Raw genomic sequence first — 19583 nt, 5'->3', positions numbered from 1 at the left:
ACCAGAGCAACACATATTTATTCCTCAACTAATTTAACATCATCTGCCCTTGGCAGCTTATTTAAGGTGATGTATATTCGCTCATGGCAATTCTGCACCTTCCGCACAAGGACACTCCTCTGTTTACCTACCTGTTCATGTCCTCCTGGGACATGCCCGCGCCCCGGCGCTGGTTGACCCACTGCTGCAGTTGGGTCATGGAGCTCTTCCTCTGGGCCATCCTCTCTGGAGCCGTCCTGGGCACGAAGCCCCTCCTCAGCACCGCATTCTCCTGCTGATCCCTGGGGTCCCGCGGCGGCCCGACACCCACTTCTGGGTGACCCTGGGGTGGGCGATCGCCACTGTGACTCCTAGTTGGAGGGGGATTGCTATTGCTATTGTGGGGGGGGGTGTTGGCTGGGCCATAGTTGCCCCAGCCATTTGGATGGTGGTTTGGGAGAGGGGCGTGGCCGGAGCCAGGACCTGCTCCTCCGCCTCCTCTTCTCTCGTCGCTCATCCTTACCTCCTGGTCCGAGTGGGGGGTGGAGGGAGGGGGTGTTTCAAGGGTGTCGACCCCGTTAAGTTTAGGGTGGGGGTGCAGGTCGCCGCCGGCTTCGTTGTGCGTTTGCGTCTCCGGATGCTGAAGTGTGTGTGTGTCGGGTGCTTTCGTTACCATGGTATGGTTGAGTTCAGCTGTGGTGACGCGGCTCTCTGAGTTTGTTCTGTGGAGTACGAAAGAGTAAAACTGTTAAAGTGTGAGAAAGACACAGGCAGCAAGAGAGAGATATTGTATAGAGCTGATATAGAGGTTAGGGTTCGACCGATATAGGTTTTTGAAGGCTGTTTACAATATCAATATTTTTTGGTGGAAGCTGCTGATAGCTGCTATTTTGTGGTAATATTTAAGATCTTTAAAGGGACATTAAGTAATTGATGACTTTTATCTACTTCTATCAGCAACCACTAGGAATTGCAACAACATTGATAGAACTTATCTCCTCCTACACAGGTCTCTGGCACATGCCCCCCATCCCCCATCCCTTTGAATTACAGTGGCTTGTAATAGACGCAAACAATAAAACCACATATCCCCAATGTAGAGGAGTAAGCGAGTTAATTAGAGAAGAGAACCAACATAAACATCGAGTGAAGAGGTAATACGTCACCATGCTAAATACTGGAATAATAATATTGCATTGTCATTCACTTTTTTGGCTTGAGAGCGAGGCTTTTTAGTTTTTATAGCTGAAATGTGTTGCGATGACAGTCGCTCACTCATAGCACCATCCTCCATCGCTGAGTAGTTGAAAATGGCAGTAGATGTGTATGTGTTTATGTGTGTGTGTGGCAGTAGAGGGGGCTCAACTGGGGTGATCTCGAAAGAACCGCCAACAACCAAGTGAAATGGAGGACATTTGTCATTGGCCTATGCTCCCTAGAGGAGCAAAGGGCTTAAGTCAGTCAGTCAGTCAAGTGGCAGTAGAGATCTTTTCACTTCGCTCAGAATTGTATTCTTGTCAGGAAACAGTATTTAGAGCATCATGGGACACTAAAACTCTCCACTGAAAGCCATACTAATAAGGTAGTTTTAGGTGGGTCAGCAGCTCCTAGGCAGGGTGAGGCAGGTTTGATTGCAGGTTTTACAGACTGTTGAGGAAAATCCTTCCACAACACACTGGAATGTGTCTCCTTGGTCTCCGCGCAGTACCTCTGTGTTGTCTGGACGGTGACCTGTGCAGCATCGTTCATCGCTGTAATCCACTCCTCCTGCTCCTCATGGCTGTCGGCGCTGAAGTAATAGGTCCTGGTCCCGGCGTGCTCAGCCTGCATGCAAAACACAATGGGACCCTTAAACTCGCCTTCGTCCTCGTCCTTTTCCCCGCCCTCCTCCTCGGACCACACCTGTAGAGGGAGAGAAAAGAAACAGAGGCAGGGAATGAGGAGACAAATTCTTAGACAGTGTCGTCGTCATCGTCTTCATAATCAACATCACCATCAACATAATCAACAAATTAATCATCTCCTCATGCAATGAACAAGCATGACACCCATGCACAATCCTTTGGTAAACTTTCGTTGAATTAAGCAGCAATCACCTGTAATATTTTGCGGTGGAAAAGGTTTAGGATTTACTGAGATCATCTGATGATCACAGTACAGGTTTCAATTCCAATAAGATTTCTGAATTTGCATGCATTCTACATCCGAACGACACAGGACATAAAGTAAAGTTAGGATAATACGGTACAAGACAGAAAGAACAGATAATGGCAGGAGTGTGTGTGTTTGTGTGTGGAATAGCGAACACTTGGGTGGCAGTCTGTGTGACGTTTATGTGTTACTAATGAATCATCAGGCACCTAAGCAACAGTAAATCAGACATGCAGTATAACAGACTTATCATGCAGCCATCCAACACTGGATACAGGATTAAACAGAAGGGCAATAAAAGTTCAACACTATACCTGCTGTACATTATACCACAGGCACAGTGGAGGACAGCTAGGGCCCAAGGGTCCTCATAGGGATGGACAATGGGGGGATGGATAGGAGAGAGTGAGGGATGAAAGGTTAAGGGTGAAGGTGTCAAAGGTGATTGAGTGCACACTGATGGGGCCACCTGTATGGTCTGTGTAGGTGTGGTTATAGTGAGGATACCAGATACTCTGCAATGTAGTAATGTTAGAACCCCATAATATGTTCCTTTGAGGCTGTGGCTGTGTGTATGAGTGGTTGGTTGTTTTGTAGAAGGAGAAAATCTCTCAGACATTGAGGAAACCCCATCAACAATGAGAAGCATACCACACGCATTTATTGTAATTTCACAAACACGCCACATGGGGGCGGCACAGACCAAGAAGTTGGACACCATTTGTTTACATTGACATGATAAGCATTAAGCTGAGGATCTTATCTTAGAGTGACTTAGAATGAGTGCAGCAATAAAATAAGCTTCAATTCAATTAAAAAAAATAAGGAGTTCAATGTCTGGCCTTAGTGGCATTCATGTGATAACCTGACAAATATTCATATTGCATAAGGAAGTGTTGTGAATGAACGCGAATATTACTTTAACCTAAAAAAAAAAACATATGCAAAACATTTCATGAGAGATTCAGATAATGTGTGAATCTGCAATGAGCTGAATTCCATGACTTGTACTGCTGATGGATTAGGATTAAGAGTAACTATTACAGCATAGACTTTGAAATGCACAGCTGAAAACGTTCCAAACCCAAAATCCCACTCTTGCATCTAAAACAACATATCTGCAATTTTCATAAAGCTACAAAGCTAAATCAGACTTTTTAAGACATTTTTAATGACATATATGACCAATTTCACCACTGAAATCAACATGAAAATGAATAAAGTCAGTCCTGTCAGAATTCAATTTCTCACTTGAAAAAACAGGGCAACATTAAAGCCTCTACAATTGATTTAAGACTGAAAGGCTGCATTTAAGTGTTCAAGGACTTTTGAGGCCTTGAACACTGTCATCAAATTCAAAAGACATTTTAAGACTTTTTCAGGACCTGCAGACATCCTGCCAAGACTGCACATTAAACCTCTTCAACATCCTTTTGAGATATTTCGCAGGTATGTGTGAATAATACGTCTTTGCATAGCATTGGCTAGCAAACCGCACATTTGTATAGTCCAAAAAATCAACAAATCAAGCCAAGATATTTATCTTACGGTAAATGTTTCACTTTAAGGTGGTTGCTATTTGACGCCTTGAGCCAATAAAAAAGCAGTGGCAAACTTCAAATACAACACTGTGAAGACAGAAATGGATGAAAATATGAATACTGAAGATGCATAGAATACTACAGTTCCCAAATATTTTTCATGTCAATCCCAAAAAGCGTTCAGGTCTTGACGTCATTTTCAATATCCTGATTTGTTGTTTGTGTGAATAATGGGTAACGCTTTATTTTCCAGGTCCAGTGTGAAAGGCCAGGGATCATGCACATACACACACACACAGTCTTAACTGTCCCAGCCCAGCCACAGTAACACCACACCACACCACACCCCACTATCATTTTCATTTGTCCCACCAGTTTCCAGGTTATTTACTGTGTCACATTGTTCTTAGCTGTATCCTGGTACTGTTTCCTCATGTGGATCGTTACTCACTCCAGTGGCAGATTTTTCTGCCGGTCAAAATGTGTAAAAATGCAGTGAAGTTTGAAGTAGGCATCATTTTCTTGATAGTAGTGGAGTGATCTGCCCACTTCTGCCTGATGCTACTGACACTTGTTTCATACAATGTAAATATGTAAAAATGACTAAATAGATCAAAATATGTTTTGGTGTGTGTGTGTTTGTCTGCATGTGTGTGTGTGTGTGTGTGTGTGTGTGTGTGTGAACATTTTGTGCGTTGCCAGATTAGTTCTATATTTGCCCTTGGCTGGTGATTATAGCAGCTGACTGAAGACAAACGATAAGCAAACCAGATATCCACGTGTGTGTGTGTGTGTGTGTGTGTGTAGGTGTGTGTGTGTGTGTGTGTGCGTGTGTGCATGCCTATGGATGTGTCTCCTCATTTGGTGATCTCTCTCTCTCAATCTCTCTATCTGTCTCTCTCTCTCGCTCTCTCTCTCTCTCAGTTCAACAGTTCAATTCAATTCAATTCAATTCAGTAGGCTTTACTGGCATGTTAAAACTAACAATATCGCCAAAGCTTCAGTTACAATGGGTGACATGATTAAATACAGTATAATTAAGTAACAATCCCTGCTCTTTCCTTTGCATCAGTGTGTGTAGGTGCGTGTGTGTGTGTGTGTGTGTGTGTGTGTGTGTGGAGGAGGGGTGTAATTGCCATAGGGGAATAGGAGGAAATGATGTCACTGAGAAATGCACAAGTCACTTCCTTCCACGGTGGAATGTATTGAGGCCCCGCCCCAAACGGTCACAGTGAGGTGATGCAATTGGCTGAAATTGCTGCGTAGTGACAGCCAATAGTAACCTAGCAACCGGGTTGGGGGGTGGGGGGTGGGGGTTGGTATATTACATGTGACATCCCCCCCCCTTTATCGTCCGCTCCGTTCATTCATTCTTTCAGTCAGTAGGAAGAGGATGGACGGAGGAGAAAATGGATTTGACATTTCTCCTCTTTCCTTCTCACCATTCCTCCTCTTTCATCTGAATAATAATAATGATAATAATAATTAAAAAATAAATAAATAATACAGATAAAAACACACAGTATTATTATTATAATCATTGTTATCGTTCCTATTATTATGATGATTATTATTGTTACTATCATTATTATTATTAGTAGTAGTAGTAGTATTATTGTTCAAAACTGGGATCTGGTTCAATCAGTGTCGTCCACATCTGATATGATCTATCTATCTATCTATCTATCTATCTATCTATCTACATGTGTTTGTGCATGTTCAAATGTCAAACCCATTCTCCTGGAAATGTACAGTAAACATTTTCTCCATTAGCCTCCTCAGGTTCCATTAACGCACTCTGCAAAAAGCCTCCTGTTAAACTGTTAAGTGTGTGTCTATGTGTGTGTGTGCATGTTGTGTGTGTTTGTGTACCTGCCAAGTGAGTTTGTCACACACCTGCACATGTCCACAAGTGTTTGTCCATGAGGAAATGTGCACTGTGCATCCATGTTTGTGTATGTGCATGTGTGTGTGCATGTGTGTGTGTGTGTGTGTGTAAACACCTCCAGTACATGGTGTGCCTGAGTAGTCAAACATGGCCTCAGGTCCTTTGGCATTGCATCCCTCTCAGTCCCTGTCACCCAATCTGTCTCACACACACACACAAATTTTGTTGACATGCTCTAGGATCATGTCTAAGTCGACTTAATTAAATTTGGTCGTGATTGATGAAAGTGGGCATGCCTTATTGCATAATAACCAAATCTCCACATATATTAAAATCAAAACTTCAAAAATTCATCAAGTCAGCCGTATGTCTTAGAGAGTTGAAATGTCAGCTGAAGTGAGATAAATCTTTCATAGACTGGTACCTACCCCCGATTCTGAAGCCGCCCCCCTCTGTTTATAGCAAAAAATTGTCATACTTAATTCATAAAAAAGACAAAAAATTGTTATGATATCATGAAAACTGAGCGTACAGTAGATCAAAACATCTAGCTGCAATAAATTGACAATTTGACATGTTCAAGATAGTTTGATCAATCTTTATCAAACTAAAGACAAATTATGTCTGTACTGTCAATATGTTATCTGTAAAGCCATGTTTGAATTGATTAATGTGGAGCACTAATACAGTTATAATATTCTTTCTGAGGCTTTCAACATAGATGGGACTGTCCCTTTGTTTTGTTTCCCCACCCTGGCACACCACAGTGGAGGCTGGTGTTTGGAGCTCAAGATTGTGAGTTCAAGTCCCAGACCTACCATCACTAAGGCTGCGGTCGAATAGTCAAAAAAATACGTCCTAACTCCTATTCCTAACCACTTTTCCTTGACCTCGTTGGAAAACGTCATGAGGTCAAGGAAAGATGTGAAGGAGAATTCATAAGGACTTAGGAAAAGACAACCGCGGTGCTAAGAGAATCCGACTGCACTTACACTAGGTTACGTAATTATGCGACGGCGGATGTTAATGACGTGGGTCTGCCGTGATGAAACTACAATGTTCCGGAGATGGACTACTAAAAGCGCATCTTAGATACTTCGCCCCGTGCGTTCTTACCGTGTTGTTTCATGCAGGCTATATAAACGTGGACAACCCAGTGAAAAATATTGCTTCATCACCAAGGTTGGAATTGAAATAAAAAAAGAATATAGGCTACCAGTCACAAAAGTGAAACGAAATGGTTGTCACATTGAGAATGGTTGCTCACGCTCAGCCTCCTGTCCGCTCATATTTATCGACATGAATCCCAATTAGTATGATTGTATGAAAATAATTGTTAAATTCATGCAAGATAGGCATAACTTGTTAGGCCTACAAATCTGCTACTGTACATATCATCATTCTTAAGTTTCACATGTTGGGTTAGGGTTAACATGTTGAATTAAAAACATCATCTGGCTAAAAACGTCTAATATCCCTTTTTCTTGAAAGACAGACTTGTGTTATGGTTAATATGCTGATTATGATCTGATTATAAGCCTATGCATATAATAGCTTAAGAACCACCACACAACTCAGTAAACACCTTGAAATGTTGACTTGATTGTGCTTTGAAGTTGTTATGGCTGATACAGGCCTTTATTAAGTCAAGGGTTTCAGCATCTGTGACTGAAGTAAAATTAATTAATGATATTCCTAAAGGCCGGCAATACAACAACGCTCAGAATGAAGAAATAATTAATGCAAACTGAGCATAGGTTACGCTACAACGTTAACTTCACTTTGATCATTTTACGACAGCAGCGTAACGTTCATAGTTCACCTCTATGGGTTTAACATATTGTTGAAAGTTAAAAACATATAAGCATATTAGCAAGTTATGGCATAAGATAGAACATGCTTAATAAGCAACGGTAACTTGCATGATGATCTGCGTCCCTTGTCGGTCATGATCGTTTGTTTTCGTGAACGGTCGAATGGTGCGTCGTTGCTGCCGCAAAGAATTGTGGGATGGCATTATCTCCTTTCCTTTCGTAAAGGATGGTCCAGTGTATCCTATGCTAAAGGAGCTAAGTAAGGAAGCATTGAAGCACCTTTCCTTAGCATGTAGAGAATTCGAACAGCTCTTATCATGGCTGCCACTTAGGTACTTCCGGGTCATTTCACTCAGTTAGGAACCTTCCTAAGCAAAAAAGACTATTCGACCGCAGCCTAAGTCATGAATAGCCAACCAACAAAAAACTGCCCACTTGTTCCTGACCACATGGGCTGGTATGGGCAAAACCAGGGAATCTCATGCATTGCTGATGGGTGGATTTTCCCTTGTTCAGCCCCAACACATTACTTAGATTAAATTTGAGGCAATATTTTAGTTTAAGTTTTCCAAGTTCCAAGTGGTAGAAATGGTTTTGAAACTAAGTAAGTAAAACAACAGATGCAGTATCTCCCTAAGAAGGTATAAAGTATTAATGATGCCTCCAGTAATTTCCTCTGTAATAAGAAAGGCATCATCTAAAAAGGGTTTGATTTCTAGGAACTCACCAAAGGCCTCTGGCATCACGTTGCTTTACAGTTACTCATTTTACTCAGGTTATTGCATTTTGCACATGATGTTTTTCCATGCCACAGAAACGTAGCAACAATGTTGAAGAAATGCTTCAGTGTCTCAAATGCTTCAAAAATGCTTCTTTGCATTGAAGGATTTATAATAATGCAACTTTCATGAATGCTGTGAGATTAAACAAAAAAAAGCCTCAGTTGACTCAAGATTTATGGTATATGGACTGTTCTGTTCACGTCGCTGGTACACGTCCACATTTCTCTGGCCATGGAAAACTACAGCAAATATTGAAGAGAGAAAGCAATCTGAGGTGCCAATGTCCACTCACTGTCCTGTGAGACAAGGTTACAATGCCATGCAGGACATACACACACACACACACACACACACACACACACACACACACACACACAGATAAAGCAGAGTAAGGACAAGCGAATGAGCACAAAAACAACCACTGGCCCTGAACGAGGGATGAAGAGGGAAGAGAGATAGTGGCAGGGCGGCGAGAAGACGAGTGTGGAACAGTATAAATAGATAAATATACTCAGAGACAGATGAACACACATAAAAATACAGCGTGTGAAAAGTCTGGAATCATAAGGATAACAGTAACCATATATTTTTTTCTTGTTACACTTGTTTTCCCTGCAGACTGGCTGTCAAGATGGCTGAGTGGTCAAATTGCGTCCATTCATAGCGGTCAAAGGGCGTCCATTCAGAGCGTCCCATCCGCACTACTTACGACACCGTAGTTTCACCTTGTTTGTCCAAATTAAATTCTAGTGTCGGTATGGTCACATTTGAGAAAACTCCACACAGGATCAAAACGTAAGAGTGAAATCCAAAGGTGTCTCCTAAACAGCAGCGAGAAGCACTCCATCCAAAGAATGCTGGACTCACCAAGGATAGACCTTTTGTCTCTCTTGTCCCTTTGGTATAAAGCGTCACAGGTTGGCCTGGGTTGTGTGCAGTTTACTGACGTCACCTTACAGGATTTCTGGGTTTTGAATTCAAATGAAATTGAATTCAAATTTTTCAAACAGTTACCTCTCGCTGCCATTTGGAGCCGCTATCGTGCAAAGTTGCATAGGGCAGCTTCAGTGTAGCTCTTTCTTTACTCATCAATACAAATTGGACAAGATCGTGTCGCATGAATGGATGTTCGCATTTGCTGATTGGAATAACGCTCACACAAAGATGTCACATATTGCAAGGTTGCAGTGAGTATTAAATGTGTTAACAGAAAATACTGATGTAGAGATTATGTATCACTCCAATTAATGCAAACATTCTACTGAGACTGCAAACTGCTATCTAATTGAAAAGATAAAAGGTCTTTTGGATAAAGGTCATGCTGTGGGAGCAGTTTTCTTAGACTTAAAAAAGGCTTTCGATACTGTTAACCAAAGTGTGCTGATATCCAAATTTCCTAAATTCCAATTTTCTGATCATGCCTCACAATGGTTTGACTCGTACCTCAGGGAAAGAGTACAATGTGTGAGAGTCAATGGGGAAAAGTCCACCTCCGTGCCAATAGCATGAGGATACCCCAGGGGTCAGTTCTAGGTCCATTGCTATTTAGCATGTATATCAACGACCTACCTGAGAGTTGTCCTGGGGTTGGCTGCCAAATGTATGCCGATGATACGGTCATTTATACATCTGCCAGAACATCTAGCAAGGCCGCTGACCAGCTCACTGAATCCTTACATTCTGTATGTACACTGAATGTAAAAAAAACTGTTTCAATCTGTTGTTCTATACGCAAACGAAAATGAAAGATTCGTGGTAAAAATAAAGAATGAGGTCATCAGTGAGGTTGACAATGTCAAGTACTTAGGAATCATCTTAGACTCACATCTAAGATTTGATAAACAAGTGAATAATATTTGCAAAAAAGTTAAATCAAATCTCAACTGCTTCAGACTCATCAGAAAGTATCTGCCATTCAGCACAGCCCAGCTCTACATGCATGCCATGATATTCTCACACTTATCATACTGCATCACTACCTGGTCACAAGCCTCACAAACAACTATAAAACCCATCATATCACTATATAACCAGACAATAAAAATCATGGACAAAAAAACAATGAGGTGGCACCATTGTCACATCTTGGAGAAACACAATATGTTCAGCTTCGAAAGCTTCATAAGCTATTCCAACTTAAAGCTTACTTTTAAATGCCTACATGGTCATGCTCCTTCCTTGCTTAATGAATTTGTTACAAGACACCAGCACACCAGTAGAGTCAGCACACGGGCCTCAATAAACGGTAACTGTCGCATTGCAATACGTAAAACCTCATTTGGACAATCAGTCTTTTTTTTTCCTTCTGTTTCTTATCTTTTTTTTCTTTTTTTTTTTTTTTCTATTTTAACTTTTTTTTAAAAAAAGCCTCCTGTGGACAGGTGTTGTAAATTAGCGTTTCGCTACAAACACTAAACACAGTGCATCTGGTCCTTGTGCATAAATGTATGTTACAATTCTAATGCTACTGTGATGTCCATGCCAAATAAAATAAACTTAACTTAACTTAACTGTCATAGAGGAAACACACAAATAAGTTTCTTCTCCATCTTTTACATCATTGCTTATGTCTCAAAGTTTTTGATTAGAAGAGCTCAGTGGCAAACAGGGTCAAAGGTCAAAAACAGCCACACCTATTACCTATTACAAAATTTTGAGCGGTGCACAACACCAAGTGACAAGTGATTTTGCCAGTGATCATGTGTACCGGCCTTGAGGTGCCAGCGTTTCTGCTCCGAGTGACGTGAATTCGAATCCCACATAGTTGGCGGTTTCCTTATGACTCTAGCCTTTGCCGACACCCACACACACACACAGCATCACCATTGATGTACACCGGCCAAGCATTTCTCTCATAGCTCACTATCTCTGTTTCTCTTCACGCCCCTCCCCATCCCATATCTGCACCCAGGCAGTCTATGTCCTCCATATCTGCACCCAGGGGTAGGAATGGACCCTCTAACCCCTCAAGGGAATGTGACCTCCCATAAACGCCGTGCTCTATGAACCCAGAGTGCTGTGAAAAATGGACTATTTGTTCCCAGTGCTGAGCGGTAGAGGACATCTTATCACTTAGGGCCAAGGTGTGGACATACACTGTTCTGAACTTTTATTTACCCTGGGAATGTGTCACAGATAATAATAAAATACAGATATGGGTTATTGATGCCGATATGATGCCGATGATATTCATGATATCATAGATTTCCATTCGAAAAAATGTTCATGCCAAAAAATTCTATAATAATAGCAACAATACTACTAGTACTAATAATAGTAAAAAAAAAAAAAAAAACATATTCATTAATACTTATACTCAAAATCTGATCAAAATGTCTCATTAGAATGAGTTCAGGGTAAGGATTTCCCATAGGCAACCAGTGTAGTGCTGATCAATTCCACAATAAATTATTTAATCAGTCAAACTGCATCATATCCATCTTGTGAGAGGTGGACGATACTGACTGGACCACATCCCAGTTTAATAAAGGGACAATATCAGCAAACTAATATATTGGTCTAATATTGGTCTGAATAACATTCATATAGTTAAACCAGTCCATAAAAGATAAAGAGAAATTAACAACCAGTTAATCAGCCAGTCGTTTTTTATCATTTTTAGCCATCAGTATATCATTGTCTTATTAATAGTGCTCTATCTCACGGCAGTGGAATTGTTAGTGCTAGTTTTTCTCCAAATTATGACCACTTTTCCCATAAACCCCGTTGCTTCCTGTCCTTTCTCCCCCTCCCTGGTGTCTTTGGCTTTGCTGAAGAAGATAAACGTGTTGGAAGTGATTTTTCCATCGGCCTTTTTACTCCTTCCACCATCTGCTGCCAGAAACTCCAGAACTGCCAATCAAATTACACCGGAAGAACAGCGCCCTCTTCCTGTGTGCCATAAAGTGATCCAGCAGGTTTCCTGCCAAATCCGACCCACTGGCACACAATGTCAAATGCAGTGTAGCGGCCGTTAGAAGCTGACAATCCTCTCCATGATGGGTCTCATTTGTTTACGGTAATTATATAATAATGTCTCAAAATGCATGTAGCAAAGATTTATTGATGCTGAAATGACACACGGAGCCCCTTTAACATGTCAAACAGTTGAAACACACTGGAAATGATCTGATTGTCTGCATCGCAGGAAATCTCTGTCATGACATTCATAAGTGCTTGCTATGAATATACAATGTGTATTTATGTCAGCGTGCCTCTGAGTATGTGTGAGTGTGTGTGTACAAGCACACGCACACGTCTAGATGTACTGACAGTGTTTATAATTTGTGGTTCAGACCTGGAGGAGAAAGATAAGCTATATGATGATGACCGTAAGACTCTGTTCTTATATAAACCCGTCCTCCCCTCATCAATATTCTATCAACACTATTCTGAAGCAGGGTATGTGTGTGTGTGTGTGTGTGTGTGTGTGTGTGTGTGTGTGTGTATGTGTGTGTGGGTGTGTATTTTGATCTAGCTAGCCAAGCCTAGCCCGCAGGAAATGCAGTCAATGCAACCATTTAAAATGCAACACCAGTCAATGCAGGCTATTGAAATGCTACCCTGGCTATCCTCACACACACACACACACACACACACACACACACACACACACACATACTACTGTAACATGGCTTTCAAAATGCTAACAGCAGCACTGCAACATTGACAACACTAGTAAATACAAACACATTTTGTTTCTACCTTTTATGTCTTTTGAATTTTGCTTCAGGCAGTGCAATCTGTGTTGTTATAAATTCCTTATACACTTCACTAAACCCAAAGCTATGCAAAGTCCCTGCAGTTAATATCATTTACCACCAAAACATCCAAGCCCACTTACATTAACAAAACATTTATGACTGATGACTGACAAGATATCATTATTTGGTCGATGTGATGAGTGTGTTTTTTTGAGATATGGCCTTCGAATAACTTTCTGGTGATTTTTGCTGGATCATCACTCTCAATTATAATGCTAAAATCTGCAAGATCACATTTTGACAGTTTTTGACTTGACTGGTTAAGTTATGGAGAGTGCCACACCTTGCCATACCCAGCTGACACCCATGGGTTCCATCTGTGTCAGGTAGTGTACCTCAGGACAAAGAGGTTTGGGGGTTATTTCTCTATCCCATGAGTCCTGTGTGAGTAGTACTTTCATACAAAATGCACAAAAGATACATTAGCACATAACATGGGCTATAGGGATAAAGCGCGCCAGCTCTGGCTCCTTCTTATACATGTAAACAGACTGCTGAGCAGATTCACACAGCTGTGCCAGAAGCCTGAGCGAGCTGTGAGAAGACCCGATCTGCGAATTTCTCACACGTCAGTGACATCTCTATCTTGGTATGGTCCGTGGCCTCACAACACAGTAGAATTAGCTAAGTGTGTGTACGTGTGTGTGTGGTGTGTGCGTGTGTGTGTGCGCACGCGTGCGTGTCTGTGAGACTGCAAAACTTCAGAATAAAACACATTGACGGCATCATGCACAATGCGGTTGTGTTGTAAACATTTCACACACAGATGTCTGATGGCGAGAATGGGCACACACACACACACACACACATACAAACATGCTGAAGTGAGGGAGGATCTATTCTCAGCCACAAAAACAAAAACATTTGCATGCATACAGACATGTAGGTATCTTCAAGGTTTCCTTCAATATGGATTTTGAAGGCTAATACCGATACCGATGTTTTTGGACTGAAGCTGCTGACAGCTGATATTTTGTGTATATCTTTAAATTTGAACATTTTCATGCCAAATAAATCCATGCATTCCGTGTTTCCCCCCAGAAATGTATTCTTGTTAGAGTGGAAAAGCCTCTGAAACAGCAGTTAGATCATCATGGGACACTAAAACTCCACCTAAAGTCATACCAATGAAAGTATTTTAGGTGGGTTAGCAGCTTTAAGGCAGGGTGAGGCAGGTTTCACTGCAGGCTTTACAGACAGTTGAGTAAAATTCTCCCACACCACACAGGAATGATTTCTCTGGTGAGACATCTGATATAAAATAATAATAATAAAACCATGTGATCAGGGAGGAACCTCCATTATATCAGACGTGGACCAAGGATCTCCCAATCTCAGTCCCATATATCGCTAAATTGATATATTTCTCAAACCTTAGTATTCTCTAATCCTCTGTTTGGGAGGGGATTGGGTAGCAGGGCAAACCGGTGAGTGTTAACGCAGAGCCAGGGGGATGAATACAACGGCGAACAGGAAGTAGCACAAAAGCCCCAAAGGAATGAACACTTGTCTCTTCACAGCCACCTGATAGCTCTGTTGCACACTGTTCGCACACACACACACACACACACAAACACAGAAACATACACACCTGTAGGTGTAACCCAGTCCTATGACTCTGCCTGTTGAGTCATACATATACACACACACACCCATACACACATTCACACACCAGCTAATGTTCCTGTTTAATAATTTACTCTGACCGAGGAAGGGGGTAACAAGGACAGTCGGATGAAGCTGCTACCTGTTAAGCTTTCTACAAGTCTACTATATGGAGACATGTGTGCCCAAAACAAACCACATGTGAATTGAATCTGAATCATAAAGTCATGATTTTCAGAATCCATGTCAAATCCAGAAATGAAATTGTAACCCAAGTTCTGCAGGTACAATCTTCATAACACTCTAAAAGTGTCCTGCGGGTTTGTCTTGCGGGCAGAGAGATTGCTGCCCTCAGAAAACTCAAACTCAAAAGAGAGAGAGAAATTTCTTATACTCATATTTATAAATTTTGCCTCTCAGCTATGGCCACACCTCTGCCTCTCCCCTCTCCGGTGCAGGATAAAGCTGTCGGTAAAGCTGCGGGTATGATCAGGTTTCGACAGTTCACTCCCTGAGCGTCAGATGGTAAACAACACTCCTAAAGAGCGGGAGTCGGTTCCTTTCCCTCTCCAACATCTCAGTTATGGTTTAGTTTCACTGGAAGTCACTCCTGTTTTTGTCGAATATCTATTATAGCTTTTTCATACATGTGAACTACTTTTTTTTGAGTTGTGAACTGCTTAATAATATCTAAAGGTCAGGGTCTAGAAATTGAATGTGGGCACAGTCTCAAGGTTTAAGATGTAAAAACAAAACAAAAAAAATCCATCGATTGGTCGTTTGGTGTCAGCTTAACTATTCTTTTTTTTTTTCATTATACATTGGATATGAGGACCTAGTTACTTATTTTACATTTAGGTTTATGTGATGCTGTTAATCCAAATAAACTTTCAATGAGTAAGCAGGTATGGGGTTCAGTGTCTTGCTCAAGGACACATGACTGCAGAATTTGAGTTACAATCATGTAAATCATGATTTTAGGATTGACAGATTTCAAAATGCTTAGTTCATGTGAAATTTGTTTAGACAGAGATTGATTTATCTCCACAGAATTAACCCCAACCTGTAAAAAATTCAGACCAATCCATCTTTAAGAGTACTTGTGGAATTCCCAGACAGGTACCAACGGGGTCAGAGGCTGTAGACTCTCATTACCTCCCCATTGCATTGTCTCTTTCTAGTCTATGGGTCATTTTGAACTCGCAGTCATAAGTAGAAGCGGTTGGACAGGAATCACCAGCCAGCATTGGAGGAAGCATGCTGAGACAGGACTGGAGTCAAACTGCCAAACTATCTGAGCCCCACCTCTACGACGCCTCGAGGGATCCCGTCCTGTGAGACGAGACGCTACCGGGGCCGAAATCAGAAAAACATACTCTGTATTGCAACAAACAGAGGACTGGCCAGCATTAACGCTTAGAGAGCACAGTTCTCAACCGACCACGGCAGGCAATTGCCACTGACACTTATCTGTTATGTAACTCATAGTCATGCCGTCTGCCTGTACACTTAGGACCACATACCTAAGTAATCACCGAAAGCTCAGAGACAAAACAAAGTGCTAAGAACTGACCACAAGAAGCTTTTCAATCACCATGAACTGTAGCATCTTTAGGAAGGCTACAAGGCTTGTTTGATTTTTCATTATCATGTGCTACACCATAAACCCAGATTGTCTATGCTGTAAATACCTGTGCCTCCTTGGCTGCCTCAAAAAGAATCCTCACGATTCGTTTGTGCGTGTTGCGTAAATGATAAGTAAGCAAACACGGCCTGCCTCTGAGACGGAGGTCCAGCCTTTTCTAATTTGCCGTCTTCAAAGCAACTCGCTGCTGGAGGACGATAACCTCCAGCAGTGAGTTGTAATGGAGGGTAAACATACCTGAACTCAGTTTACCCCCCTTCTAAATTGTAGAATAGAGTTTACCACCTTTTAGTCTGACATGAGGTCAATTCATAGTATACAGTACATCACAGTAAGCAGCAGCAAACTTTTGTAATATGAACATGGAGTCTTTTCAGAAAAAGCATAAATGAATACATTTCTGAACAAAAAAATAAAACAAAAAAACGTGTATCTCTATCGGTGATTGGAGATAAGGAGATAGTTTACCCTCCTTTTTATTTGCCACTCTATCAGTTAGGGCTGACCCGAATGTTTCGAAGCTTCAAAGCTTCTACCGTTGCCATGGTAATCGACGTCCAAATCAGTATTCGAATACTGCGTTGTTTTTTGTTTTTTTGTTTTTTTTAATTCATTGGACGAAAAGTTACGTTTCCATCCTGTACATCTCTGTACACGCATACGGAAACGCACTGTATCCGGACATGTCTGGCGACGTGCCAGGAGATATTCGGGCCGCCACACGTCCGTAATTCCCAGAGAACGGATAACTTTTGTGTACTGGAGATTTCTGTCACCGTACACGCCTCGTTAATTGTCAGCTCACTCACGTATACTGTCGCAAATTACCAGATATCACTGTACACTCACCGGGAATCTCCGTGCACCTGCACACATGGTCCAAATACGTCCGGAAAAGTCAGTTTTCCACCTTAACACACGTCCAAACACGTCCGGAAAAGGCAGATTATCTTCGAATATTTGCGGGTAATTCTCACTGAAGCTTCGAAGCCCCAAAAATGGTATTCGGGACAGCCCTACTATCAGTAAACACCTAACACAATGTCTTGCCATTAAACGGTGGGACAATAAGGAGAAAAGGAGAGATTTAAGGGACAGCTACTGTGAATTCGAAATGATAAGCTTAATTCAGAATACTTTTAAAGGCATACGGAGTAGGATTTTGCTGGTTGTGACTAAACAAAACTTTTAAAGTTGACCCCTCCTCCCTGCGGTTGCCAGAGCGGTAAAAACCAGTAAAAAAGTACAGATTAGATTAGATTTAGATTATTTATTTAATGACCACACAGCCAGGCTGGTGGAATTTGTTTTCAATACATTAAGCAGGTTCCAACATAGAAACATAAGAACATCAGTACATCATACAATCAATACAATATACAGTACAAGACCCACATCACAGTACAGTAAACATAACATGTATTGCATAACGTTTCATGGCCATAACAGCATAGACACTAATGGAATTTGTCAGAGGGAGTTCAGAGTTCGTATGGCAGTTGGAAAGAAACTGTTTTTAAAACGGGTTGTTTTGGTGAGCAGAGAACTGTAGCGCCTCCCAGAGGGCAACAGCTGGAAAACATGGTGTGCTGGGTGAGTGGGGTCAGAAATTATTTTTCTTGCCCTTTTCACTGTCCGTTTGTGATGAAGTGATTCGATTGATTGGAGGGGGATGCCAATGATTTTGGATGATTTGTTGACAATGCGCTGTAATTTATTCCGGGAGTGAGTGTCCAAACTGCTGTACCAGACTGTTATGGATGAAGTGAGGATGCTTTCTATGATGGCTGAATAGAAACGGAGCAGGAGATGTTTCCTCACTCTGAATTTCTTGAGCTGACGGAGAAAGAATAGTCTTTGCTGGGCTTTTTTAAAGATGTGGTCTGTGTTGATCTTCCATTTAAGATTATTGCTTATGTGAGTGCCAAGAAATTTGAATGAGTCAGTGATGGATATGGGTTCGCCAGAGATGAGTACAGGGGTTTTGGAATTTGACTTGCGTCTGAAGTCGATAATGAGTTCTTGAGTTTTTGATGAGTTGAGTAGAAGGTTATTGTCTGTGCACCAGGTAACTGCACGGTTTATCTGTGCACGGTATTCTGTTTCGTTGTTGTTTAAGATGAGTCCTGTGATGGTTGTGTCGTCCGCGAGACGAAACGGCAAGCAGACAAGGCTTGTTCCAAAATGAGAGTGAATCTGGGGTTGGCTTTCACCCGTTGGAGAGTATTGAAGAAGAGGATGGGGATGAAGAGCGACGCGGACTTGATCTGTTTTCTGTTGGACAGGTAGCTGCCGGTTAGCTTAGCTATCAGCTTTTCTACTACAGCAAGCTACGCTAACAACAGTAGCTAGCTGCCAGCTCATGACACACACTAGCTCTAACCAGAACTCTAGTTACTCTGTGTTAGAGTTCAGGACCGCTACCGTACCCAGCGTGGCTTTTAGATATAAAACGATTCAGCAGTGGTTTTGGTTGCAGGCGTACACACCCACTGCCAAAAAGTTGATGCCCAGAAACGTCCCGAACATTCAGAAATAAGAAAATCCAGGCAGAAGGCAGGCTCTCTGCAGACACACACACTGTCACACACTACCAATGGGCCATAAGTAGCCTATTGATTGAGTAGGATAATTTTTGGATGAGTTTATGCCATTTCAAGGGGGAAAATCCTGCTCAGTATGCCTTTAAGATATTAATTACCTTTCTATTTTTTTTTTTTTTTATCTTCAGTCACACACAAAGTTGTGTGTGGAGCTGCATTAGATGAATAGCCCATTTATAAGGTCACAGTTTTGCACAAGCGGAGGAATCTGAGCTGTTTCAGGTTTCAGATTAAACAGCTCCTGTTGTGAGTGAGAATCTGCTGCTATTCACAGCTACGACAACAATGGAGCAGTGGGCTGTGGATTACTCCAGTTTAAGGAGTGAGCCTCCCAAAACACTGAGTGGATGTTCCTTGGTACTGAATACAGAGAAATCTGCTGAGTTTGCCGAAGTGCAGTTCTAGAGTTGTTTCTGCATTTCAGGGATTCTTGTGGGAATCGCTCTCATGTTTTATTTACATCTGAGTTACCCCTGTATCTGTAAATTCAGCTGGATGGCACTTCACTGCCTCTCATGGATATTTCAACTAGGTTTCGACCGCTATGGGTTTTTGAGGGCTAATATTGATATTTTTGGATTGAAGCTGCCAATAGATTATATTTTATACCAATATTCAATATCTTTCAATTGGACCATTTTCATGCAAAAATAAATCAATAAATACAAATCCAAGTATTCAGTGTAACCACTATTGTATTCTTGTCAGGGTGGAAAAGCCTCTGAAACAACATTTAGACCACCATGGGACATTAAAACTCTCCATTGAAACCCAGGATAGCAGTAAGAGCAATGATAATAATAAAACATATT

At 41.5% G+C, this 19583-nt stretch overlaps 1 protein-coding gene across 5 annotated transcripts in view; it reads right to left on the bottom strand.

Annotated features, from left to right (window-relative positions):
• plekha6 (pleckstrin homology domain containing, family A member 6) overlaps positions 1-19583 on the bottom strand; it is a 117592-nt gene that overhangs the window by 33267 nt on the left and 64742 nt on the right. For 4 of the 5 annotated variants that reach the window (XM_078283486.1, XM_078283487.1, XM_078283483.1 and 1 more), the window contains exons 7-8: positions 1688-1881; positions 132-701 (exon numbers count right to left, since the gene is read on the bottom strand). In XM_078283486.1, coding sequence (XP_078139612.1) covers positions 132-701; positions 1688-1881 — 764 coding nt within the window. The remainder of the gene's footprint in view (positions 1-131; positions 702-1687; positions 1882-19583) is intronic. The other variant, XM_078283485.1, reaches the window with a different exon arrangement.

Source organism: Centroberyx gerrardi, chromosome 5, assembly GCF_048128805.1.
Source record: "Centroberyx gerrardi isolate f3 chromosome 5, fCenGer3.hap1.cur.20231027, whole genome shotgun sequence".
NCBI lineage: Eukaryota > Metazoa > Chordata > Actinopteri > Beryciformes > Berycidae > Centroberyx > Centroberyx gerrardi.
This window is presented reverse-complemented; position numbering and strand designations above follow the sequence as displayed.